A 27,101-nucleotide genomic window follows, 5' to 3' on the forward strand; every position below is an offset into this window, starting at 1 on the left:
CATCATCTTGTTTTGTTTCTTCATCACATTTATCATTGCCTTAAACATTATTTTGTTTATGTATTCATTTCTCCCAGCTCCTATCCCATAAATGCTATTTGAGTAGAGATGGTGTCTGTCGTATTTACTGGTGAATTTCAAGCATTCAAACAAGGGCCTACCACATAGTAGATTTTCCATAATTACTTGTGGAATGAGAGAATGAAGCAATCCCAGGAAACCTTGGGTAGAAACATTAGTCAGGCAGCTGCAATTTTGCCCCTAGAGTCAAGTTAAGGCTCTGAAGCCCAGCTGGGAAAGGGTCTTGTTATTGCAAAGACCTGTGAGGCTGAGAGAGAAAAAGGAGAGGGAAGTTAGCCTCATTCTGGCATATGGAGTGTGGTTAAAGGGAGTAAGACCTATCAGAAATGGCAGTGACCCCAAAGGTTGCAACTAGAGGATAGAGACTTAAAGCTAAAAGGTGAATGACAGGAAGGTCCTGGAAAGGACTGTTTAATGTTTTAATCTCCATTCAAGACAAGTGAGTTATATGACACCTGTCCTTGCAAGTCACTTCAATTGTGTCAAAACTCTTCCTTGCAATTCCCTCTTCTGGGGGGGGGGATTTTTAAAATTTAAATTCAATTTGCCAACATATAGTATAACACCCAGTGCTCATCCCATCAAGTGCCCTCCTTAGTGCCTGTCACCCAGTTACCCCATCCCCCCACCCATCTCCCCTTCTGCAATCCTTTGTTTCCCAGTTAGGAGTCTCTCATGGTTTATCTCAGGGCCAATGAATTTGTACGTTTAGAGCTAACTCTCTGTAAGGGATGAGAAACAGGGGAAGAGCAAAAAGGGTACCTGAGAATACAGCAGGTGATTCTTTGGGGGAAAGGAAAGCTACCTTCCTCCCTAACTCTTTTCATCACAGCAGTTCTGCCTGTCAACCCCTTTTTAAAAGATTTCCTTTCCCAGGACCCCAGGGTGGCTCAGTGGTTGAGCCTCTGCCTTAGGCTCAGGGTGTGATCTCAGAATCCTGGAATCAGTGCCCCAGTGGGCTCTCCACAGGGAGCTTGCTTCTCCCTCTGCCTATGTCTCTGCCTCTCTCTGTGAGAGTGCTTGCTTCTCTGTCTCTGCCTTCTTCTGTTTCTCATGAATAAATTTTTAAAATCCTTAACAATTTTCTTCCCCTACCTGTTTCCCCCTCATCCATCATTCCTCTGCTCCCTACCCCACCTGGGGTTAGTGCCAGAAAGAAGGGTTTGTGGAGACTGATGAAGTAGTAAAGTAATTTTGTGCAGGGACAATTCTTATGAAAATCATCCTTTTGTGCTTCTGAATGACACACACACATTCAAATATTGAGAATGAGTATTGCAGTTGTCTGCCTGTTTCCATTATTGACATCACACCATGAGGGTGCTAAGACAGAATTTTTTTCAGTCTCTAAACACCATCACCTCAGGAATCCTATCGCTCTACACTCTCTTCCACCCCTGCCCTACCCCCTCCCACACACCTGTGACTTGTCACACCACATTCTATCACTTCTTTCTTTGTGGCCTTAAAGCACTTTGTTTTCTCTTATTAATCTGAGTTCAGTATATATCCTTGGCAGTTGAGAACTGGATGGCTATTTCTTATCAACTTTACCCCATATCTAAGCCATAGTAAGTCAAAGATTCTGCAAAGATCCATTTTCTTATCCTCTCTCAAATTGTCTTCGACCTCTTAATCTGCTTTCAGGTCTACAACTGTCCCACTCCTCCCTGTGTAAGAACTTTCTCTCATCTCCTCCTTTCCACTGTTCATTTATCATCAGTTAGAATTTCAAATTAGGAATTCCATTAGCATGTTGAGCCCATAGAAGCCAAATGACCCATTATGGACTGAATCCAAATGTATAGGCAGGTGGTTAAGCAGGTCCAGCCTGCAGCCTTGGCAATGCAGACCCAAAACTAGAGGTTGCAGCAAAAATCAAGAAAGAATCATGATTTCACAAACGACCCTGAATTAACTGGATACCTGCTCAAGGGGGGTAATGTAGATTTGTAGATGATTCTAGAACTGAGTATAACATCAAGGATAATTTTTCTCACCAGTTAGTTCTACCATATCACCCCCATACTCAAACAATCTTCACTGGCTCCTGATAACATTTAAAATCAAATCCTCAAACCTTTCAGTCTGGCATTTAAAGCCTTTTACATCTCCCCTTCTTACCACTTACTCTGCTCTTACCTTATTTCTCATCAATCCTTGGTATGATCTGTCTACCTCTATCAGCCTGGCATGTTCTCACTACCAGGTTTCAATTCTTGTTCCTCTCCTTGCCTATAATGTCTTTTCACTTCCTCTTTGTAGATCCACATTAACTGCATCATTTAAGACCCTCTTCAAGATATACCCCCCTTCTACAAAGCTTTTGCTGAATCACTCACAGTGTCACAGATACTTTGTGCTAAAACAGACTTCAAAGCTCGCTGATCAAGTTCAACTTTATCATCACCACCACCCCTCCATTTTTCAGGTGAGAAAACTTAAGGCCCAAAGATATTAAGTGACTTGTGTAAGGTTTGTGACTTTAGTGGTAGCAACATAACCTGAAGCCAGATTTCCTGACTCTCTTTGCAATTTCCTTTCCACATCACACTTTGTCCCCACCATCCCACCCCCACACACAAGTACAAAGCGTGGTGTCATGATCATAAACTAACATCTGTGTTTGGATTGTTTTTCACCTGTATTTGGTTCATCTCAACCACCAAATTCTAATAATTCTTGAGGGAAGGGATTGTGTGTAATATTTCTGCCCCCTCTTCTTCCCCATGGCACCTAAAAGGGCTGTATATATTTCAGACAGGCAGTAAATGTATCTTAACTGTGGAGTCCTTCACTTCAAGGAAATATAAAAACAGAACCAATAAAATGAATATACTCGGAGTGGATTATTATATCACATATATATTCAAAAAGGTTCCTTTAAACAGGGACCTCCTATAGTGAGCTTGGTTACAGATCATTAACTACCATCCAGAAAGAGAGAGAATGAGAGCTGAGAAACCTCGAGGTAAATATGTAAGAATCACTCCTCCTCTTACAGGCTTGAGAAATAGAAGGGTGTTAAGGCAGACGTCCCACTTCATAATACAGAGGATTTACACAGCCCCTGTCTCGCAATCCCCAACTCAGCACTAGCTCTGGTCTCCCTGGACTGGGAGTTGAGTGACACAAGTTTTAAATGTCTATTCCACCATTAATTTTCTCTGTGACCTAAGATATATCACTTAATCTCACTGGACTTGTGTTTTCTCGTCTATAAAAGTTTAGGGGGTGGGAGTGTGGGATAGAAGTCCAGACTTGCTTTGCCTCACACATTTGTTGTGAGGCTTAAGTGAGATAATATATGTGAAAGTGCTTTAAAACTCAAAAGGCATTCTATGAATGCAAGGTATTAACTTTTTAACTCCCAGTCCTGTGTCAATTAAATCCTAGGAGACTAGAGCAAGGGAAGGATAACAAGTTTGCATGTTAATCCCATCTAAATTAATTGTCGGAATTCTCTACCTTCTCTGTAAATGCTGTTCTTCATCCCATCTCTATTTTATTTGGTAGAATATTATAAAGGTTGCTATTTTGGCTTTGCACATTGCCGAGGTGGCAGGAATGGGGGAGGTTGGCAGCTGCTAAGACTCAGGAGAGGCACCTATTTCTTTTCTAAATTGCTAGAAAGGGGGAGTGGTAGGGAAATTGAAACTGTTGGTCAAGGGAGGGGGAAGGGCTTCCACTCTAGCTCTACAATGTCACTGTTTCGTTCAATAATTAAAAGAAGATGGAAGAAAAAGAAGAAATAAAAGCTTTAATTTTGCCACATTTTTCAAGTTTTCTCTCCTTTAGCTTTCCAGAATTCCCAGTATGCCTGAAATTAAAAGATATCTGTGCTGGCTTGGATGAGCATTATTTTGGGTGGAATCAGGATAAATGTGGGGCATGGGGATGAGGTAGCACATTATGCATTAAAAAACTTGAGCCCACTCTACTGATCTATCCTTCATTTAGCCCAATCGGGTAACATATAATATGCCCTATAGCCCTACATTAGGGACCATATCTTACCTGGGACATCCACTCAAAACTTGTCTGAAAATGGACATCGTTCTTATTCTTATGCAGCTCTTGGCCTTTACACCAGTATTGTTCAATTAGAAAAGAGCCTTTTAAGAGATCATCAATCATTTGAAATATCAAATCCTGCTAAAAAGCAATGCAGGGAAAAAAAGACATTCTAACTGATAACCTTGCAATGAATCATCCACTTACCAGACATCTCCTGAATCCTTACTATAAACTCAGCCCCAGGTTAGGTGAGCATCTACACAAGCATCTGCACAAGCATCTCAGTAAAGCTTTCTCAGTTAAGAGACTAGCAAACTATGGGGGAGAGGAAAGTAGAGATAAGATGCAGCAACAGTGTCTCCCTAAGTCAGGCACCAGTGAACTCTAACTCCCCACCTCACACCCCACTGTGGTCCCATGTAAAGCATTGTATTCAATGTTGGCCGGAGGGAGACTAAAAAGCAAAACACAACCTTATAACACAAAGCAATAAGGCAGCTTGTGATGTATTGAGAAACGTCTTAAAAATTAAATTAATCATAATTAAACCCAGACAGTATATAACTCACCCTAGTGTAGCAAAAAAACATGCTCCAACAACTATTTTAGCATTCACCCTCAAAGTGACCTTGCAGCAAGTGTTTACATAATAAATTTTGGACTCCTTGTGATTAAGTATAGAATTATAGACAAGAGTATCAACGAACATACATAAAGCAATAGCTCCAACTTATCCCCTGGTGGTGTCCTGCTTGATGACACCTGGTCTATGCCAAACCCCACCCTGCTATTCTCTAACCCAGGAGGCCATCCTGATCAGTGACTCCTTCACCTTCAGCCTTTCTAATTATGTGCCAGGGTTTGGTGAAAATAAGATTTAAATGTGAGATATTGGCCCCTTCTAAGGACCAAAGTCTGAAAGCCTGAGAAGTGAGCTCCAAGCACAGGCATACTGGCTGGTCAGATCTGACATCTGCATGTTTCGGACCTGAACTCCAGGTTAAAAGCAGCTTGGCTGCTTACATGTGGGATGGAAGAGAGGAGAAAAAGCCCAAGGAGGGTGAAGAAGATGAACCCTTTGTGTGGATTTACTGGAAGGAGGTCTGTCAGCAGCAAGAGGCTTGAGAGAGCTCACCTCTACTGGGTTTCCCCAGCCCCAGAGATTAGGGATGGTCCTGACACTAGTTTAGTAACTGCCTAGGAGTGTAACCCTTCTCCGGAAGGGTGGGCTTGGGCTTCAATGCTACAGTGAGGATCTGGGAAATGCAGATCACTTCAGGGATTCCGGCCTTTGGAGGTGGGTGGGGGGTGTCTAGGTGAGGCTGTCTTCTGCTCTATTATTTACTGCTGGGAGGTGGTGTAGGGAACAGAAAAATGCGGCAGGTTCTAGAAAATTCTGGGTGGGTCAGTGTCATTTGGCAAAAGAAGAGGGATTAGTGAAGGATATGGTGTGGGAGGAGAGGGCCAGAGGAGGGGCTGCAGAAGGAGGGCTGCCATCCATAAATGCAATACTATGTGTGTCAGAGATAAATTCCCTTGTCATATTTCAAATTAGGTTTATAGGTACTTCTCCCAGCCCCCACACAGCAGTGGCTTAACGGGTGGTCTTCTCAATTCTTAATTGCAATTTTGCAATATATTGGCGTCTGAAGTCTACGTCTGTCTGAGACGATGGTGTGTATGTGTGTGTACGTGACTGAAAGTCGGGAGATCTTCTAAAGTCTGTCGAGGAGGTGGAAAGGGTGCTGCGGCAGGGACCAGCTGGACTTTTCTCAAGAGAATCTTCCATCCCTAATGTCAGAGTGCTATTGAGGTATCAGGAGGTGAAGAAGGTGTGGGTGGCGCAGTGAATTTCCCCCAGCCCAAGACACACATACACACTAAGTTCAGGAAAAAGTCCTGCTGATGCCTGGGAAGTCTGGCTTCAAGCAAAAGGCAGTCTCCCATGGCCTGGGCAGCCAGGCTGCCTCCCGAATCGCCGCAGAGAAGCGAGGGAAGCCTTAGCTCAGGAGCGCGCAGCCTCGCCGCCGCTTCCCAGGGAACTCTTGCCTCGCTCTAGGGGCTACATCTGCAGGCTGCGGGAAGCCAGGGCTCCAGCTCCTTCTCATCACACACCTTTCCCGAAGCACCTCAAGCCCTGTACCCAACGGCAAACCCCTCAGATCTGGCGAAGCTCAAAACTGCAAAAACTGAGGCGGGGGGTGGGGGCGGCAAATTGTACTTCAATCCAAAGGACTAAACGCGCGCGCGCGCGCGCACACACACACACACACACACTGGCGCACACGCGCGTGCGCGCGCGCGCGCACACACACACACACACACACACACACACACACCAACCCCGCGCCACTTAATTTCTTTTCCCGGGGTAGAAAAGAGGATTACTTGCCCACTGAGGTTTGGAGATGGGGGGCAGGAGGTTGGTCCGAGGCTAGGCTCACCTGCTGCAGAGGTGAGAGAGCAGATACAAGATGCAAGCTGTTAAGAGCCGCAGCTCACAGCTGAATGGTTGAGGTATTGCAAAGACCCTCAAGTTCGCCTTTGGCTATTTATTTATTTATTTATTTGCATTCACGTCACCAAAGGGTTAAACGGCTGGGCTCCAACAGCACCCCCCCCCGCCGTTTCACTCCCCCCTCCCCTGTTTTGTCTCCCCCCCTCCCCTCCCGCACGTCGCTAGGAGGTCATCAAGCACTCTGTCCAGTCCGCGTTCGCAAGCCCCTCTGCTTCCCGCCCATCTGGCCCGTGGCTGCTTACGAAGAGGTGTGCGCTCACCGAGGGGCGTGTTCCAGCACTGGGAGACGCCGAGCGCCCCTGGGTTAGACCTCAGAGAGGAGCCAGCCATGGAGTGGGGCGAGGGAAAGTTTGGCACCCTGCAAGGGGTCGTCGAACAGGAGTGGGCGGGGCGCCCGAGGGTACTTTAGCCCTCCAAGCTCAGGGGCACAAGCTGCCCGGACCTGAGGCGGTGTGCGGCGATGGACCGCGGAGCTGCCGCGGCCCAGGGCACTGCCCCGCCTCAGGATGGAGAGCAGCCCGCGGAGTCTCCAGAGCCGCCGCCGCCGTGGCCGCCGCCGCGGGCTCCTCCACTGCTCCACGCGCCTTCGCCAGAACCGGCACCACAGTTCTGTCCAGAGCCTGCTCCAGAACCCTGTCCGGAGGCGACCCCAGAACCAGCCACAGAACTCGACACAGAAACGGTCCCAGAACCAGATACAGAACCGGCCCCAGAGACGGCTCCAGAACCAGCCACAGAACTCGACAAAGAACTGATCTCAGAACCCGCCCCCGAGCTGTCTCCGGAACCAGCCTCAGAACCAGCCACAGAACCAGCCACAGAACCGGCCTCTGAGCCAACTCCAGTACCAGCCACAGAACCGGCCCCCAAGCCGGCCCCAGAACCAGCCCTAGAACCAGCCAGAGAGTCCTGCCCTGAGCCGGCTCCCGAGTCCCGTACGGAGCCGAGTCCAGCAGCACGTCTATTGCCGTGTCCGGTGGTCGCTCCAGAGACGGGTCTTAAGACCTCATCATCACCCCGAACACCAGTGCTGTTCTCCAGTATAAAGGTAAGAAAAAGACCCCCTTGGGGCGGGTAGGGTGGAGGGAGAAGGAAAACGAGGCCGATGGCTATCAAGCTCGTGGGACTCTGGGTACCCTAAGCATCCCATTTGGCTGCGACTGGCAAAGATGCGCGGAGAGATGCGGAGATGGAGGAGCCCGGGGGAGTGGGAAATGGTTGGGAGGCGGGAAGCAACATGTGGAAGCGAGAGTGGGCTGTTGGGGCTAGAAACAGGGTGACTGCACGGGTTGGGAGTCGGAGCAGTTTTCCGCATGGGAAGAAGTGGCAGTGCAGTGAGCGCCTATATCTTGAAAAAGAGGTGGAAGACGTCCTCAGGGAGCGCAAGAGACCTAGAGAAGTATTTGGGGCCGGCCCTGGGTACAGAGATGGGACTGAGTGGGGATGATGGGGGGGGGGGGGGGACACACCTCTTAGCCGCGGTCACTGCCGCAGAGGCCCAAGATGCGGAGCCGCAGCCGTCAGCTTAGCCCCCTCCCTGACACTGGAGGGGGGTTATCAGCAGGGACGCATCTGGCGGCTCTCCAAGGAGATGCCCGCGCCTCCGCTGGCTGCTTGGGAGCTGGTATTCAGGGTGGGGATGAGGGGATGGGCGGCGCCCACGCGCACTGCAGGGGAAGGGCAGGGTTCGCTGGGGAGGAGGGGGAGAGAATGATTGTGTGGAAGCCACCATTCCATCTGTCTGCAGAATTTCCCGGCAGGTAGGTGCAAACACTGTGATATGGTGATGGTCCGCGTCACAAGCGGGCGACTGGCATCCCGCACAGGGGCCAGTTGGAATGGTACAGGAGTCCCGGTTTAGATACACCAAAATAGGAGTTGGTATTTGAAAGCGTGTGAATGGAAGTCCTAATCTCTTCCAGTTTTCAGAGATGCCTTCCTAAACATTGCGCTTTGCCTGGAGAAGACGAGTGGAGGATCCTCGCGCACCCGCGGGGGTGGGGGGAGGAGGGAGGAAGAAGGTTTTCTCTGTTTGCCTTGGACCCCCTGAAACCCCGTTGGCTCTTCAGCTGGAGTCTGTTTGTCTTTCTTGCTTTCTCTGTACTCCCCCTACTCTTCCTTTCCCCTAAACTTCGTTCCACGGGACTGTGAATACAATGATAATGCATAGATACACCTTGATTTAGCTTCCCCTGCAGGGGAAAAAAAAAACCACGAAACAAAACACAGAAACAACACACCACACCAACAGTACCCGTCAGTCCTGCTGCCTGGCAGGGCGTAGGGATGGGGCTCTGGAATCCTTCTGCTTCGGACCGCACACTTGTAGAATGTAGGGGAAGGGGGCAGAACTTGGCAACGCGAAATGGAAATGGAAGCGCTGGTTGCTTCCTGAGTTATGAGTAGGGAGGCTTGAGTTTGCAAAATAACCGCAATGATAAATGACTGAATAAGAGGAAGACTAAAGCAAAAAGTTTCACAGGGGAAAAAAGTGCAGAGGTTTAAAAATAAATAAAATAGGACTGTAGGAAACTAAAACAAGTTGTTTTTTAATCCAACAAACCGGCTCTCACCAGGGTGTGGATCCCCCCGCCCCGCCCTGCTGCAGCCCTTTCCTTCAGTGATCTCAGGAAAGGAAAGGACGTGCAGACCAGAGATCACCCTAACCTGATATGTGCTCTGGTCTTTTTGGAAGAGTTTGCCTTGAGGCTGGTGGGAGGCAGACCAGCAGGGACCACCTGAGCTATGGCCTTCTTAAGTGAGATTTTGGAAACATGGTTCAGAAACTGACACCTGGGGACTTAATTTCCAGGATGTCCAGCAAATATATGGCCTCTTCTGCCCCTGAAAGACTGACTGGAGGCCAGAAGCTGCTTGGATGAGCCCTGTGACAGTGGGGGAGCATATCCCACGAGCTTGACATGAAAATATCGGTTGCCAGACAGATAAGGAGGATCCAGGTAAGAGGAATCAGGTTAACTTCCTCTACATAGTGTCCTCTCAAAGTGCTGGTGGACTGACCCAGAGGCATTTGGCAGCCCTGACAGGGGACTCGGACCCCCGCCCAAGGTTTGGCTTTGCCCTTGGTAGAGTTAGTCATTTATCTTTTAGAATGGGGTGAAGAACCCTGACCATTCGCTAAGGGAGTCATGCAGATGAACCCACATCAGTGGCTCTAGATGATTTTGAAGGATGCAAAGGATCTGGATAAATGCTCAGATTGCTGGGAGCCAAACCCCTCTTCAACACCCAAGGTGTTGCTATATAATTGCTCTCTGGTGCCAGTAAGAACATCTGATTTTCAGTGATATGACTGTTCTCTGCTGCATCCTCCTCAGGCAAACAGTGCCCAGAGCCAGCCGATTTGCATCTTCATGTTCAAGGCAAACAGGTTGCCATCTTAGCTGAGGAGGTGATGTTCTCAGACACTGCCTCCTTGAGGCAGGCTTGGGGAAACACACACAGGCTCAGAGATCATAACAAAATTCAGCTGTAATCATACAGTGAAATCCTGCATGGCAAGGCACTGTCTGTACCAGTAGCATGAAACTAGTCTGAGAGGTCAAAGGATGAAATGAGTGAAAGACATGTTTGGATGTGACTGCAGGTTTCTCCTAGATAATTTTTGCTGACTGGTATTGCAGGAAAACAAAAACAAAAACAAACAAACAAAAAAAAACCACACAAAAAAACCCCCACAAAAAACAAAACAAAACAAAAAACAACCCAACATCTTCCAGTGTATAGGCTGCTCTCTTTTCAGGTTTCAGAAACTGTTGGTTGAAAATCAATGCCAGTCATGAGGGTAGAGATTAAGGAAAGGGGGCTCATGTCATCTTTCCAAATAGATACCAGGATAACACAGTCTTGTGAAGCAAACCTGTCTATTTCCTTCCTTTCTAAAATGTTTTGATTTCCAGGAAATGAGCCATGGTCTCCCACCTGGTGGCAGCAAGTGTAAGTAAGGATGTGTGAATTGATTCTTTAACAATGCTATGACTGCTTGGGGGGAGTGGGGCTTATATGAAGTGTCCTATATTTGTTTCCCTGCCCTCACCTATGGTTGAAGAAAGGTAATTTATGTTTTTATTAGTTGGGTTTGACTAGCTATGAAATTATAATCACACCATACAGATGACTGCAGAAAATCTGAAAAGAAATACACTTTTGTGGCTTTTATTTCTGGGATGGGGAGGGGTATGTGATAGAGATCACTTGCCATTTACCATTACACCCCACACCATACCAGAGCAGTTTTCTGGTATTTTTTGTGCACACTTTCTTGCAAAGTAGCAAGCATTTGTTTATATAATATCTGGTCATTCTTGCCTGAATACCTTATCATTTTACTTATTTCTGAGTTTCTCAAAGGTAGGTGCTGTCTCTCCCCCTCAGTACCTAGTACAATTCAGCCATCCCTATTTTTGCTCAGTAAACACTCACTGAAGCTTGAAATCTATCAATTCCATTTCCAATAACAACATAGAGACTGCTGCTGTGAATGAATAAAAATGTATTCTCATTGATTTCTGAGTGAGAAGTAAATGCTTATTTAAATAGCCTGGAATATATAGCCTTTGAGGAAATGCAGTCAATCTTTTCCTTTTCAGAATGGATGTTAGAACCATATTTAAAAAGCAAATTACCAACAATTAAAAAAATGGTTTGGAAAGTGTCCTTATCCCCTGCAGTCCCAACAGCAGCAGACTAGTGATGATGTTGTTGGTTTCAGGGGTAATAAATTTTTTTCCTAAGTGAACAGAATATCTGCAGTGACTAGAAACAGCTTTGGGATTGGAAAATCGAATGTTTAACCTGTTGAAGGTCAGGATGAAATTACTTTCTTTCCTCTTAGGTTCGTCCCCCCCCCTTGCCAGGTTTTGATGAAACCATCTGATTTATTTGGTATATTCTGAGAGATCCTGAGCTTTTGCTGCAGTATATTCTAGAAAAGATAATGAGATATTTGGTCAGTCATCTTTCTTTTCTGAGAATATGATTCTTATGTGTTTATTAAAATCTCTGACAGGGGCATCTGCACATCTACAGCCCCAAATGAAAGGCTGATCCATTGCCCAATGTGCTCCCAAGGAAAAGGGGGAAATCCATAGAGGCCAGGAAACCATACAGGGATATTATAATAAGGATTATTTAATCCCTTCTGCTGGTATGGTACTTTATAGTTTGTAGAATGCTTTCCTCTACATTATTAATTCTATTTCCCTTGAAGAAGGCAGCAGGGTGGGAGAAGGCAAAAATAAAACTTGCCGCCTAATAGGATATAACTATTAATTTATCTAATGTGGTTTTTTGAAAAAAAAAATCCAACATAGGGCTTTCTGTGACACATTGGATCCTCATTTGCCTAAGAACAATTTGTAAGCTGACACTCCCTCAGACTGGATTTTTTTCAAAGCAGCAATTGTTGTTCCCAGTCTAATGCTCCCAGCGGGAGGCCATCCTAGAACAGGAGTCCGAGAAGGAAGGATAAGAGGCAGAGACACAAGACCCTGAACCTCTTGTCCCTGAACCTATTACTCCCAAAGACCTTTTTTTTTTTGAAAGAAAATAAACAGAAATTCTGCTAGGGATAGGATGCCCAACCTTTCTAAAGACTGCTGACCATAATTCCCTCAGTGGAAAAAAATTAATTTTAAGGATTAAAAAAAGAAAGCATCCATTCCTAAAGGGAGATGCCCTACCATCACCAAAGCAAGTAAACCTTATTCTTAAAATAGAAAAACAAATTTACAAATTAAAAAAGAAAGGAACAGTGACCCCAGATAATGAAACTTATCCCTCCCCTAAAAATTATTTTAAGAAAAAAGAAAGAAATTCTAAAGGGAGGTGTTCCTCACCTTCATCAAAAGCCATGAAACTTATGTCCCCAAGAGAAAAATTAATGAGGAAAAGAGAGAAACCACCTCAAGGTCAACAATATTTCTAGCCTTAAAAAATCCATGAAATTTATGAACTTGATTTTCACCCCACCACTCATGCCCAATCCCTTGCAAAAATTATGGGGCAAAAATAAATCTCCCAATGGGGCGTCTCACCAAATCTCCCTAAAGTTGTGTGGGGAGAAATGTCCAGAATAGGCAAATCCTTAGAGACTGAAAAGTAGATAAGTCATAGCCTAGGGCTTGGGAGAAGAAGGAGGGGGAAGTGTGGGTGATGGTGAAAGGATACAGTTTCTTTGGAAGATGATAAAAATGTTCTGAAATTAGATAGTGGTGATGGCTACACAACCCTGTGAATATGCTAAAAAACACTGACTTCGCATACTTTTCCTGGTGAATTTTGTAGTATGTTAAATCTGAATTCTTAAAAATATGTGTAAAAGAGATCACACTCCTCCAACTGCAAAATAATGAACCTACTGTCTTCCCACAAATAAACAAAGGAACAAATGAATACATAAGGAAAAAAGAAAAATTTAAAAAGGAACCAAAAGACAGGGGGATCCTCTTAAGGGCAGGGCCTCCAACTTCACCAAGGAAAATAACTTTTATTCACTGCCTGATTTATTCTCTTTGGGAAATACAAACAAAAAGGAAGTCTTTTTAATGGCAGATACTTTCAAAATCATCAAAGTCCATGAAACTTATCAATCCTTCCATCCCAGAAACACACAAATGTTTTAACAAAATGCTGAGTGAAAAAGAAAGAAATATTAAAGGACCGGGCCCCTGATCTTACCAAACATGTTAAATTTTTAATTCCCAGAAAAGGAGAAAAAAGAAACAAAGGAGATCAATCATTCCCCTGCCAAGGGGAGATGCCCCATCCTCACCAAAGCACATGAACTTTATTCTCAAAATAAAATTTTTTAAGATTTAAAAGAAAAATCAGTAATGGAAAGACGTGTGTTGGTGGAGGGGATACATCAATGAAATCAAAACAAAATAAAAATTTTAAATTAAATAAATAAAAAATAAATCCTCTTAAAAGAGAAATGCTCCAGCCTTGTAAAGGCACATGAACTTTTTTTGTCAAAATACAGCAAAAACAAATGTCAATTCTTTAAAGAAGAAAAAAATAAAAGGAAATCCTTCTAGTGGGAGATGATCTGAATTTATTCAAACCCCAAAGCTTAATTCTTAATATAGGAAATTTAAAAATTGGAGGAATGAATAGAGAGAGAAACAGAAACAAAACCAAGTTGTCCCTAGCCTCAACAGAACCCCTTTTTTCTCAAAACAAGAAAATACATTTAGGATTAGGGAGAAAGAAGGGAAAAAAATGAATAGGATATTTTCAGAGAAACCTTTTTAGCGAATGAAAATGCCCCAAACTCACCAAAGTCCCTGAACATTTTTCTCCAAACAAACAAACAAATAAAAAAAAAGGAAGGAAGGAAGAGAGCCAAGGGGTGAGGGAAAGAGAGGTGGAAGGGGAGGGAAAGTGTGGTAAAGGAAGGGAGTAGAGAGAGAGGATGGAAAGGAATGAAAGGTAGATGAAAATAAAATTAAGGGACAATTTTTAAAAGAAAAAATTCTTCTCGGGGAAGGTACACCAATCTTTAACACACAGTTACAAACCTTGCTCATTTGGGTTCCTCCTACCCAGAAGGGAAATACTTTTGTTTGAAGACATTATCAACAATTATAAGGAGATAGAATATTCATTCGACTTTCATTAACCAAATGTGGTAAAAAATTGAGAGTTAATAAACTGTATACAATCCAACCGAGGTTGAAAATGTAAAAGGCGAGTGTAATGTGGTATTGAGTAACATCAAAGTCTGTAGCACTTGGAGATTTTCATCTTCCAAAGCATTGCAGGCATTTTCTGTTTAAGCCTTTTTTCTTTAAAGTGATTATAAAAGAGATTTCAGACCCTGAGCACAGCGATTCCCACCTACCTCCTTGGTTTCCTCCTAGCACAGGGCAAGGCACATGATACTGGGGGATTCTGAGAGATTAGCGTGATGCTCCAACCCAGAGCTTTGCAGAATTCTTCCAAAACAAAAGGCGGTAGACCTGAGGAATGAGCCTACCTCTGCCTCCAGGAGTAGGAGGCGGGGTAAGCACTGCTTGCAGGGCTCAACTAAGTACTTCCAGAATCCTGGATATTCATTCATTTGCCTTCACCTGCAGCTAAGGTCTCTACCTATTCTCTTCTGGGATTTTGCCTTCTGAGGCAAGAAATGAAAGGTACCTCCTGAGTAAAAACAAAATTGTTAATCTCCTTGGCTCTGAGGAGAGACCCTTGAAACCAGGAAAGTTTCTTTTCTATTTAACTTGGGCTCTGTCAAGTGAGTCCCCCCACTCTCACTTGACTCTTCACTCTATGAAGCTGCCTCCAGCATTAAGCAGGATCCTCTGAACCCCACGTCTAACAGTAGTCCCTGCTTTACCTTGATTAGTAAGTTTCCCTCAGCCGGTGTCATTTGCATTTATTATGTACCTTGAACATACTATTTCTTGGTTTATTTACATCACTGCACAAGTCCCTTGCCATATAAAAGAAACAATGTGATGTAGCTTTATTAAAACAACTAAGCATGAACAGCAAAGAGGAAAGTAAAGAGTAAATGAGGCTACAGAATGAGACTATTGATTTCAGAAAATTAACAAGTTTGTGCCCTTCTCAGTAACCTCAATTAATGCTCTCAGTGACAGTTTCCCTCCTGCCAGGCTTGAATAGACCATAACTTTTCTCTTACTCAGAATTTGGATATTACTGTCCCTTTTTCATGCCCTCATCTTACTCTGCTTGACCATTAAGACTAATTAAAACAATAATTTTGGCATTGTCCTGGTCTCTTTTGCTTTAATGTTCTCAAATTGGTGACTAGATCTCCAGGGCATTTCTTTGTTACACGTGGAATCAAAGCATCCATTTGGTGGCTGCTTTGTGGTTTTCTTAGTATACTGCTTTTCACTAGTGAATTGTCTTTCTAGAAATGCCTAGAAAAGCCTTACTTTGCCTTTCCATCATCCCTCATCGGCACTAAAGTTTTTAAGAGTTTGTCCATCTCATCTTCTAATGATGGAAAAAAAACATAGATATTCCCAAGCAGTTTGAAAGCTTGCTTGCTTTGTTAGGTAGTTTGTTTGTTGGGGTTTTCTTTGTTTGTTTGTTTTGTATCCAGTATAGCAAAACATCACTGTGAACTACACATAAAAATATTTGTTAATTAGCTCATTAAATGTTTGATAGTTATGTAATTGGTATATAAGATGCTTTACAATAGGATACATATTTGGAGGATTGTTACATGGGTATTTTAGAGTATTTTACTGATATTTGGGAGAAATTGGTTGGAGTTTTTAAGATGAAATGGGAATGCATTATTACTTTTCCAACATAGAATGATGGAATAAATTTTCCCACTATCCAAAAGTCACTATCAACAAGTTTTCAGAGGTGGATTAGATTCATATGTGAGGGAATGACTGATAGCAAATTCACTTTGGTATAAGAAATTTAGGGGAGGGGTGCCTGGATGGCTCTGTGGTTGAGCATCTGTGTTAGGCTCAGGCTCAGGTCATGATGCCAGGATGCTGGGATAGAGTCTCACATCAGGCTCATTGCAGGGGTTCTCCTGGTTCCTGGTTCTCCCTCTGCCTATGTCTCTGCCTCTCTGTGTGTCTTTCAAGAATAAATAAATAAAATCTTTACTTAAAAAAGAAATGTAAGGGAAAAATATAAAGTTGTTTGAGGTAAGTGAGGTATATTGGTTCCCAATATATCCTCCTCAAACCCAGAGAAGACAAGAATTAAATTAAGCAGTGACGCTATACAGTAGAAGTGAGGTTATCCCTGAATTGGGCAGGTGAGGCTAAGGCCAACAGACAGAAGAGCAAGGCCTTTGGTATAGTAAATGGAACAAGAAAAAAAAATGACCACTCGAATAGAATCATAGAGTACACATTGGAATAATGTGGAAAATCAAGTGGACAAAGTCCTATTGAAACTTTGAAGTCAACTGACAAGATTGTTTGTTTCATCCAACTGATGACAAACAGCCATTAGAGGGCTGTTGGTTAGTAAAATAGCATGGCTGAAGCCAAGGATTGGTTGATGGAGCATATAATTAAAAAACTAACTTTCAATGTCTTTGTATGCCAAATTCCAAATTAAACTACTAAAGTTAAAAGTGGAAGAAAAGTATCATATTATCTAGTGTCCTTTTTCTATCATTTTGGGCCTCCTTTGCACTTTTGTAAGTGGCTGGTCTGCTTTCTCTACGATATTTTTTCTATTTCATATCACAGAGTTTTCTATAACAAAAGTAAGAAGCCTTGATGGGAATCCATGAAGTGTCCTGAAACGGACCTTTGGGGATCAGCTGACCTAATATGTTTAAAACCTTTTTAGCAGTAGAATCTTTTTAATATTTTATTGATGAAATCTTAAATGAAAGTCTAATATTTGATATAAATACAAGAAGTGTTTCATTAGTCCTTTTCTATGCTATGGGTTTGTAATTGTTGTACATCTCTAATTGTTGATGTACATTTCTAATTGTTTATTTTAAGCTAAGGGGAAAGCAAGTTTGCACTCCCTGTTTATTCCTGGTTTCTTAGCAAAGGTGCTGATGATGTAGGAAGACATTGAATAAGAAAAATAAGCAAGTCAGAGTTTAAAATTTGGCCTAAAACATTCCATAAATTAATAATACTCTCCTGGAAACATACCCATTCTGGAGAGTTCCTCCCTATCCCACACCCCAAGAATGTGTTACAATAGGCCTCATAAAGTGGATTGTCATAATGTGCACTGTCTTTGCTTATAGGAACATTTTTATTATGGGAGATTGTATTCTTGACCAAGGATACTATACCAAGTAAATTGTAGGTATAACTAAAAATATGTAGTAAGAGCTACATATTTTTATAATAATATGTATAATAAAATCAGCTTCTGTAATAATTTAAAATAGCAAAATTGTTCCAAGTCCTATAAAATGGGCATAAATGTACCATATACATTGATTTTGTAAGGGGCCCTAGTGTACTATAAAGTGTACATGCAGCACATAAAAGAGTCAATTCTACATAAATTTAATCTATTGTTATTATTTATTTAAAATTTGCACTCTGCCTGCATCCAGAAAGAATATGAAGTATTCTACAAAATTAAACACATATAAAACAGGACGATTAAGTACAACTAAAAGCAGGACAAAACCAATTCAATGCAGTGGTGAATGAGACTTTAAACTAATATATGCTAGTTATAATAAACCCCAATTACACATTTAATTAGCAGGAATTTTGTTTGCTGCCTTTGGTGCTTGAAGGACTTTGGGGAATGATTTGAATGACTCAGGCCTCTTAAAGTTGGTATCCAAGGAAGTTGAGCTGATGCTTCATTTTTATGTGATACATCTTCCTGTCACAAGCTGCAGCAACCACAAAATGAGGAGCTAAAGGTTGCCAGGATTGTGGCATAGGTGTTAATTAACTGTCCTAGAAGGCCAAGGCTTGGGTTATTTTGGCGTGCCGGCATTTCTCTAATATCATAATGCATGTGTCTGTGAAACATGTAAATATGGAACCTTCTCAAATAAAATAGTATTTCAAATAAAATTTCTCAAATAAATCCAAATAGTACTATTTAACCGGGTTCAATTGTTTAGACTCTTTCTTAGATTGAGAGTTACTTCACATTGGTTCTAGTCATAATTCCACTTTACATAGCTGTGCAGTATGGGGTAAATTGCTTAATCTTTCCATGGCTTAGCTTTTGTGTCTCTTAAATGAAGCCAATAATGTGCTGCTGACTCAGCTCAGTTCAGCAGTCTCCTCCAGCAAGTCTTCACTGGTATCCCATCTGGGCGAGGTGCTCTTCTTCTGGGCTCCCATAGCACCCTATACAAACTTCTCAATTGCCATATATACCGAGATTATCAGCTTGTGTATCCCATTAGGACTATAAGGATAAGGCCCTTAGGGCCTAACATACTGCCTGCCACTCAATAAATTGTGTCTGAACTACTTTATAAAAATATCTTACAAGCTCATGGAGAAATTAGGTCTAAAACATAGATTTTTAAAATAAGAAATCTGCAAATGCTAGCTTATTTCAGGATCATTTGTAAATATGCCATGATATTTGCTGTCATCACTTTCTGTCTTTAGGTATGCAGATAAGTTTTGATATATTCACTTCACCAAAAATGAACTTAGCTATTCAAGTGCATTACCTGTAGGTGATGGTAGGCAGGGCTGCCTCATATCCTCCCAGAGGGTTGTAGTTTTTCTAACTCATACAGAGAGCAACTCATGCTCCTACCCATTAAGAGCAGCTCTGTACTGATCATGTGGTCTTTGGCCATAATATAGTTAATCTTTGGCCATAAATATAGTTAATTTTGATGAAAATGAGAACAATGAGTTATTTAGCCAGTTATTCAAAACATGCAAATTCATTCAAACACTCAAGTAGAACAACACTAAAGAATATTTTTTTAATTTTTTTTAATTTTTACTTATTTATGATAGTCACACACAGAGAGAGAATGGCAGAGACACAGGCAGAGGGAGAAGCAGGCTCCATGCACCGAGAGCCCGACGTGGGACTCGATCCCGGGTCTCCAGAATCGCGCCCTGGGCCAAAGGAAGGCGCCAAACCGCTGCGCCACCCAGGGTTCCCAACACTAAAGAATATTATACTTCAGTGTAGTATATAGAGAACAAGGTTAAACAAATAACTAGGTACCATCTGTTACCCTTTTCACTATCTTAACTATTAATCAGAATTTAATCTACGGTATTCATTTCACATTAATTGAAAAGCTCCTGATTCGTTAACTTGATGTCAAATTTCTCCTATAGCTAGCACTTGAATTTGGAACTAGGTGTCGGGGCACCTGGGTGTCTCAATCGGTCAATCATCTGCCTTTGGCTCAGGTCATGATCCCAGGGTCCTGGGATCAAGCCCCAGATAGGGCTCCCTGCTCAGCAGGGAGTCTGCTTCTCCCCCTATCCTTCCCTGCTGCTTGCAATCTGTCTCTTATGTACTCTCTCTCTCTCTCTCTCTCAAATAAATAAAATCTTTAAAAAAAGGAACTAGGCGTCAATGTGACCATTCCAAGGCTCTCCCTTTCTTGTGAGGACTAAGAATCAACAACTAAGTTTTGATGTCTCCTTGGCAGTCCAAATATTATCCAAAATAGCTTTCTACTAATTATGAGAAAAGCTTTAACTTGTCTTACCAATGCCTCTGATCAGATCAGCACACTCATCTTGAAAATGGTTTGATCAGGAAAGAGAATATGGAGTCTCTTAACAGCCATCTTGTTTCCAATCAGAAGGAACAACTTTTCCCTTAATAGATAGATAGATAGACAATTCTATCTTAATAGGTAGATAGATAGACAATTCTATCTTTTCTAAAATAGCAACCAGGAAAGATCACAACAGAAAGTTGTACAGTTTGTACATTATACAAGGCTGGCCTGTTTAAGGGGATACCTTTCACAAAGTAAGCCTATATATAGGCTTATATATATACAATTATATATATATATATATATATGTATATGTATATATATTCTAACAATTTTCCTGCAGATGGCAGTCAAGTGCCTTGCGCTAACAAAATTGGTATATTATGACAAATGGAAGTAAAATACCTTTAGTAAATGATGCCTTTTTCTGATGTGCCAATGGTGTGTTGTGGGCTGATCCTGCTACTAATTTTTTGCATTTAAATACAATATCCCGGGCAGCCCAGGTGGCTCAGCAGTTTAGTGCTGCCTTCAGCCCAGGGTGTGATCCTGGAGACCCGGGATCAAGTCTTTCCTGCATGGAGCCTGCTTCTCCCTCTGCCTGCTTCTCTCTCTGCCTGTGTCTCTGCCTCTCTCTCTATCTGTTTGTCAAATAAATAAATAAAATCTTTTAAATAAATAAATAAATATGATATCCCCCTTAACAGCTCCCTAGAAGCCTATCAACCATATGCTCAGAACTGATCTCCAAAAGTACCTATTTTATTTCATATTACAATTAACCTGAGCATCGTTTTAAAACAGAAACCTGTAACAAGGGTCTGAAAAAGAATTTACAAAAAAAAAAAAGAAAAAGAAAAATAATTTACGAGGCATAGGCATAGCCAAGAATACATCCACAGATGCACACTGGTACATTTACTCTTAGGAACATACCCAAGTATATATACTACAAGAGCTGAACAGATAAGTACACACACACACACACACACGCACAGAGCTGGACATTAAGGCATATAAAGGAGGAGGCTCTGGCCTCTTGCTTTGGTGTCAACCTCTTTCCCAGTTTTCCTATTTAACCTATTTTCAGCTTGTCTCACTCCTACAGGCCATGAGTTTCCCAAAGTTTACATGCTCTTATGTGAGTTCCATTCAACAAACCTTTCTAAGGGCTTACTAGTGACAAAGAACTGTGCTAAGTAGATAAAGGAAGCCACTCCATGTTGGAAGGTTGTTTGAAGGAGGTGAGATCTGAACTGTGTCTGAAGATTAAGTAGGCCAATATGGAAAAAGAGATAAAAGGCAGAAGGAATATCCTAAGCATAGGCATGGAAGAAATGGAAAGGGCAATGTTCTGAGAATCCCACAAAGACTAGATACGGCAAGAACTTTTAGTGCATCAGAAGGAAAGACTGGAGAAGGTAGATGGGAGCTAAAAAGCAGAGGACCTTGAATGCCAGGTAAAGGAATATGTGTTCTATTCCATAAAGAGTAGAGAATCGTGGAAGATTTTTGAGACTACTATGACTAGGTTTAGATTTAAGAAAACTCTCTCAATATATAGGATGGGTTAGGTAGGAAGACTCTAGAGGATGGGACATCAGTCTAGGCAGGAGATGTTGAGGACCGAAGGCAATCAGTATGGGAATAAATAGAAGAGATGCTAACAGGATTTGGTTTATAACTGATTGGGTGTGGATGATGGGGGAAACATGAGTAGAAGACAACTCTAAACTTTTTAGTCTGGAGTTGTTAGAATTACAGAGAAGACAGGGACAAGAGCAGGCTTAATTAGTAGCTAGAGGAAGATTATGAGTTCAGTTTTGGAGAATTTGAGTTTGAGGTGTTGGTGAGGACTGTGCTCAAGACAACAATTATAGAAAGGCAAAAACTTAAGGGTTAGGGACCTGTTCCCCTGCCCATGGATTGAAAACAATGAAATGAAATTCATGGAATCAGATCATGGAAGAGAGACAAATATGGACAAATTCTGTTTGGGAAAATAGAGAAAAAATACTAATTTAGAAATTGAAGTATTGGAAGAGAAGGGAGAAAGAAGAGAATATGTACTTTTTAAAGGAACATTTTATTTTAAAGTGTTGATCATGAATAATTTTTTCTATGATTTCTCTATCCTCTCCTTTGGCTATTTTCTTTTTGTTGATGAAAACCTTCTGGGGCAGCCCCTGTGGCACAGCGGTTTGACGCCGCCTGCAGCCTGGGGTGTGATCCTGGAGACCGGGGATCGAGTCCCACATTGAGCTCCCTGCATGGAGCCTGCTTGTCCCTCTGCCTGTGTCTTTGCCTCTCTCTCTCTCTCTCTCTCTCTCTCTCTGTCTATGAATAAATAAATAAAATATTTTTTTTAAAAAACCCCTTCTGAATGGTCTGGAAAGGAGAGGGAATATTGTTAATGTCTTGTCCTCAGAGTCCATGCAAGTAGGTCTTCTCTCATTACCCAAGTCTTTATTTGTAAGCCTCAGAATATACTGTGTTTGGGGAAACCATTAAGAAAGGTTAATAATTACCTAGTTATTAAAGGATGAGAACATTTCTCTTATGTTAATATAAGAAAATATCTTGTCCTCTACATCAAAGATTCTATTTTAAAGCTCTTTGCACGTAGTAAGCACTTAATAACTCAGAATAACAAAAACCACAAAGCTGTCTTATATGTAAAATGATATTAAAGATCTCCAAAGACAGTAAACTAAGACATTTTAAGGTATTATAAAATTTGCTCCAAATATGTTGAAGGGGGGTGGGGACTTTCTTAAAGAAAACTATTCTTACCAGGTAAACTTTGTCTTTTGAGAATGAGGTGTATAATAAGCCACTTTAAATGGCTCCAGACAATAGAGAAAACACAGGAAAGGCCAGACAGAATAATCTGAGAAGAAATTGATAAATGTTTGAAAAGTCCTAGTAGGTCCTCAGCTCTTTGCTGGTTGGTGTGGAAAGAACAAAGGTAGGTGTAAAGTCTGCAATCTTATTTGGAAAACAAAGCAGATACACTGGAGACAGGTATATAACAATACAAGGAAATACATGATTATATTACAGCATGTGTAGCACAGAGAATAATGTTATAGAATTATAAAAGAGGAACAATAAAGGATGGATTAGTTTGGGAAGCCTTCCTGATAGAAGTGAGATCAATTGAATTTAGATCTGGGAGCAGCATACACAGACTTGGAAGCAGTAGGGGGCTCCATTCAACTTATATCAAAGAGCTTTTAGAGAAAGACAGAGGGATTTGGACTTTATTCTGTACAGCAGGACAGTAAGAAGGATAGATTGGAGGAGAACAAGATAGGCAGTAAGGAGATTAGGCTGTTGCAAAAATCCAGGTGAGAGATGATTGTGGCTTGAATATTGCAAGTGATGATGATTATTCATTCATCTAAAATCATTTATTGGATACCTATTCTGTGTCAGGCACTGTGCTAATAACTGTAATTTACCTGAAAGAAATTATAGCCAAGCAAAGGAAATAAGACCAAGTATACAAATAACTGCAATCCTGAGGAGAAAATGATACTCATTTTAATACAAGAGAACCTCTGAGTTCAAAGGAGATAAGAATTGATTGGAGCCTAGCAGAATGGGGAGGGACTTAGGTTAAGAGATGAGTTAAAGTATATTTCGGAATTTTTCTTATTTGGGTAGAAGTACCAGGAGGAGTGATAAGAAGGTAATTCTGGGCAAGCAAAACAGTGTGAGCAAAGGAACTGAGGTGAGAAAACACTGGATTTTTTGGAGGCCAGAGGATGTGAAGCTTCAAGGATACAGACAGAAATGCAGAACTGGGAGAAAATGGGAGTAGAACAACTGATTTGGGGAGTCGTGGGTAAGGAGGAAGGAAAATCATTAAGAGAGAAGCATAGGAGATGAACAACTTCTAATTTTCTTTCTACTTTGCAACTCATTCTTTTCTCAAACTCTGTCTGGATTCTTTTTTTGTGCCACCCGAGGGTCCAGGATGCTTTTGTTTCATTTCTGGACTACCCACTTCTACGTACCATCTTTCTCTAACATGAGAGTATAGGCTCCTGTCTGATGTCCAAAGATACCCCGATCTGAGAAGGGAAATGATTCCCCCATGAATTTCATACATGGTCTGTTTCTATAGAAAGCAGCATCTATATTCAATCTTTTGTGTTTAAGAGCATCTTCCAGTCTGTTTTGCTACTGTATATGCATGTCTGGCATGGAAGGCCTTGTAGTACATGTAAGAAACACTATTCCTAATCAACTTTCTCTGTATGCTTATAATATTAAATTTTCAAAATGAGCTTTCAAAGACCCTTCCCTATCATTCACGTTATGCCACAAAAAGTAGTCTTTTTAGACTACTACTTGATTTTTGTATTATACTCTATAATTCCCATGTCCTATGTCCTTGGATTCTCAGTCCAACTATGTGTGTGATACTGGTTTTTATCCCCATTGTGCAGATGAGAAAACTTAGGCTAAAGTACACTTGACTACTAAGGATTGGAGTCAGGGTTCAAGATCAAGGCTCGTGACTCCAAAATTAGGCCCTAATTCATGCAGGCTAGTTAGTACAAGGTTTTCAAAGCAGCCCCATTGAGCCTAGAAATTATCTAGATTCCTCTAAACACAGTAGGATAATGGGAGCCACCTGCCTTCATTTCAGGACTAATTAATTACCTTCGTTAAAGCCAACCAAATGCACAGGCTTAAGATGAGACAAGGTTTTAAGGTAGTCTTAATGGTTGCTTTTTTTTTAATGCTGAAAAATGCTTTAGATGCTTATAATGATGATTCATTATGTTAATAATTGGGGACTTCCTGAGATCAGAATTCTCAAAAGGCTCTGCAATTCTTAAGAGATTAAAAATGCACCAGTCTCATCATTTGGCCCAAGAATTGAGATTTAAGAGGCTGATTCTATTCCTAGCTGTGCCTTTGTGATTTGAGGTAAATCCTTTAAACTATCACTTTTTATTTATCCATTTATAAATAAGTATATTTCCCATCATAGAATATCTAGGAAGCACTTTAAAATTCTAGGCTCGAAAGTATATCAAAGCCTTATAAGTTCTGTAAAGCACTTTATACAGCTTCAAAATGACTGTGACATCGACACAAGGTGGAATTAGTTTATTAAAAACAAGTAAAGTATATGATGACAGGGTTCTAAAGCACCGATTTCTGCCTGCCTACTGTTTTTAATAGGCGCCAGTCAGGTCTGTGTTCCACTTTCACCTCCATCACAATGATGTTACCATTACTAGCTGGATCATCTTGCATCCCATCTCCTAGAGGGTCATATGTCACTAAGACTGATATCTCTGGTTGGAGATTCTTCTATGGTAGAAGACTAGTGAAGAAAGGTAATTCTCTAATTTCATTTCCTCCTTTTGAAGACTGGATTATGTGGAAGGGAAAATATTTTAGATTCTAGAATAATAGTCCTCTATCCTGCCCCTTAATGTCCCTGTGTATAAAATGGAGCTAGTAAGATTTGCTTCTGCCTGCAGAGGGGACAGTGTGATACTAATGGTGGGAATTGCAATATAATAGAGTGAGCTTCAAAGTCAGATACATTGGGTTGAAAGCCCAGCTCTGTCATTTCTTAGCTCTGTGACCTTTGGGCAAAGACCTTCACTCACCTCTAGGAGTCTCATTTTTCTCATTTTACACATGAGACTAATTATTCCCACCTTGTAGGGCTGTTCTAAAGATCAACGGCATTTCAAGTGTTTAGTTCAGCACCTGGCACCTAGTTGGTTCTTTAAAAAATGGCAACTGTGCTTCTCCTTGCCACTGCCTGCGGAGGTGGCAGTCATCTCCTATTCAGTATCAAAGCCACCCTCAGAACCTTTGTGAAGCCCAAGAGGGCTTAAAAAGAGGACCAAGAAGTTCATCCAGCGCCAGTCAGACCAATATGTTAAAATTAAGTGTAACTGCAGGAACCCAGAGGCATTGACAATAGGGTGCACGGAAGATTCAAGGGCCAGATCTTGATGCCCAACATCGGTTATGAAAGGAATAAGAAAACAGAGCACATGCTGCCCAGTAGCTTCCAGAAGTTCCTGGTCCACAATGTCTAGGAGCTTGAAGTGCTGCTGATGTGCAACAAATCTTACTGTGCAGAGATTGCTCACAGTGTCTCCTCCAAGAACCACAAATCCATGATGGAAAGAGCGGCCCAGATGGCCATCAGTTTCACCAATCCCAATGCCAGGCTGTGTAGTGAAAAAAATGAATAGACAGCTCACGTACACATTGTATTTGTATTAATAAAACCAGAAAACTATTTTTTAAAAGGTAGCTGCTACCACATGAAAGACATTGATTTTGTTTCAAGCAAATGCTGTGTTGTGTGTGTAATGTATATATTTGCTCACTGCCTCTGCTCCCTTTCTCTTTTAAGAGTGGCGAGTGTGGGGTGCCTGGGTGGCTCAGTTGGTTAAGTGTCTGCCTTCGGCTCAGGTCATGATCTCAGAGTCCTGGGAACCTAGCCCCACATTGGGCTCCCCACTCAGTGGGGTGTCTGCTTCTCCCTCTGCTCCTTCTCCAACCCATTCTCTCTCTCTCTCTCTCTCTCTCTCTCTCAAATACATAAAATCTTTGAAAAAATTTAAAAAGGGTGGGTACTCCATGCAAAGCAAGGAAAACTTAGAAGAATAAGGGTGTCATTGCTTAATAATGTATTTTAACATCAGAGTCATGTACCCCCTTTACTTACTGCTGTCTTCTGGTTAGAGGGGTATGTCAAGATAGAGACTTGGAATTCAAGTCAACAAGTATTTTTTTTTTTGCTTTAAAATTTTTTTATTGAGGTACAATCGATGTATAACAGTATACTAGTTTCACGTGTACAACATAATGATTCCATATTTGTGTATATTGCAAAATGATCACCACAATAAGTCTAGTTAACATCTGTCACCATAATGTTATAACATTTTTTTCCTCCAGTCAACAAGTATTTGTGAGCATGTTGTATGTGCCTCTCTGACTTAAGTTCTCTCCTCTTGCCATAATTTATTGGGGCAAGCAGATATTTTATTAATATTAATTAATTATAGAATTTCTTAAGTTTTAGTTCATAATTATTTCCATCCCTCCTGACACCTGACTACCAATATCTCTTAGGATTTTTTTTCCCAGAGAAGCAGAAATTTTAATTTGAAGGCAGTTTTATGTGTGAGTGAAGGAGGAAAAAAGAATCCCCAAAAAGCTGCAGGGCAAAAATGATGTAAAAATTATATATATCTATATGATATCTATATCTATCTATATCTATATCTATATCTATATCTATATCTA

The 27,101-nt window shown here is 41.6% G+C and overlaps 1 protein-coding gene across 2 annotated transcripts in view; it reads left to right on the forward strand.

Moving 5' to 3' along the window:
* The first annotated feature begins 6,399 nt into the window (after window positions 1-6,399).
* The window catches only part of DGKK (diacylglycerol kinase kappa), a 172,358-nt gene continuing 151,656 nt past the window's right edge, over window positions 6,400-27,101 (forward strand). The window contains exon 1 of one of the 2 annotated variants that reach the window (XM_072746355.1): window positions 6,400-7,664. In XM_072746355.1, coding sequence (XP_072602456.1) covers window positions 7,077-7,664 — 588 coding nt within the window. In that variant the 5' untranslated portion in view covers window positions 6,400-7,076. The remainder of the gene's footprint in view (window positions 7,665-27,101) is intronic. The other variant, XM_072746356.1, reaches the window with a different exon arrangement.

This window comes from Vulpes vulpes, unplaced genomic scaffold (assembly GCF_048418805.1).
Source record: "Vulpes vulpes isolate BD-2025 unplaced genomic scaffold, VulVul3 u000000667, whole genome shotgun sequence".
Taxonomy (NCBI): Eukaryota; Metazoa; Chordata; class Mammalia; order Carnivora; family Canidae; genus Vulpes; species Vulpes vulpes.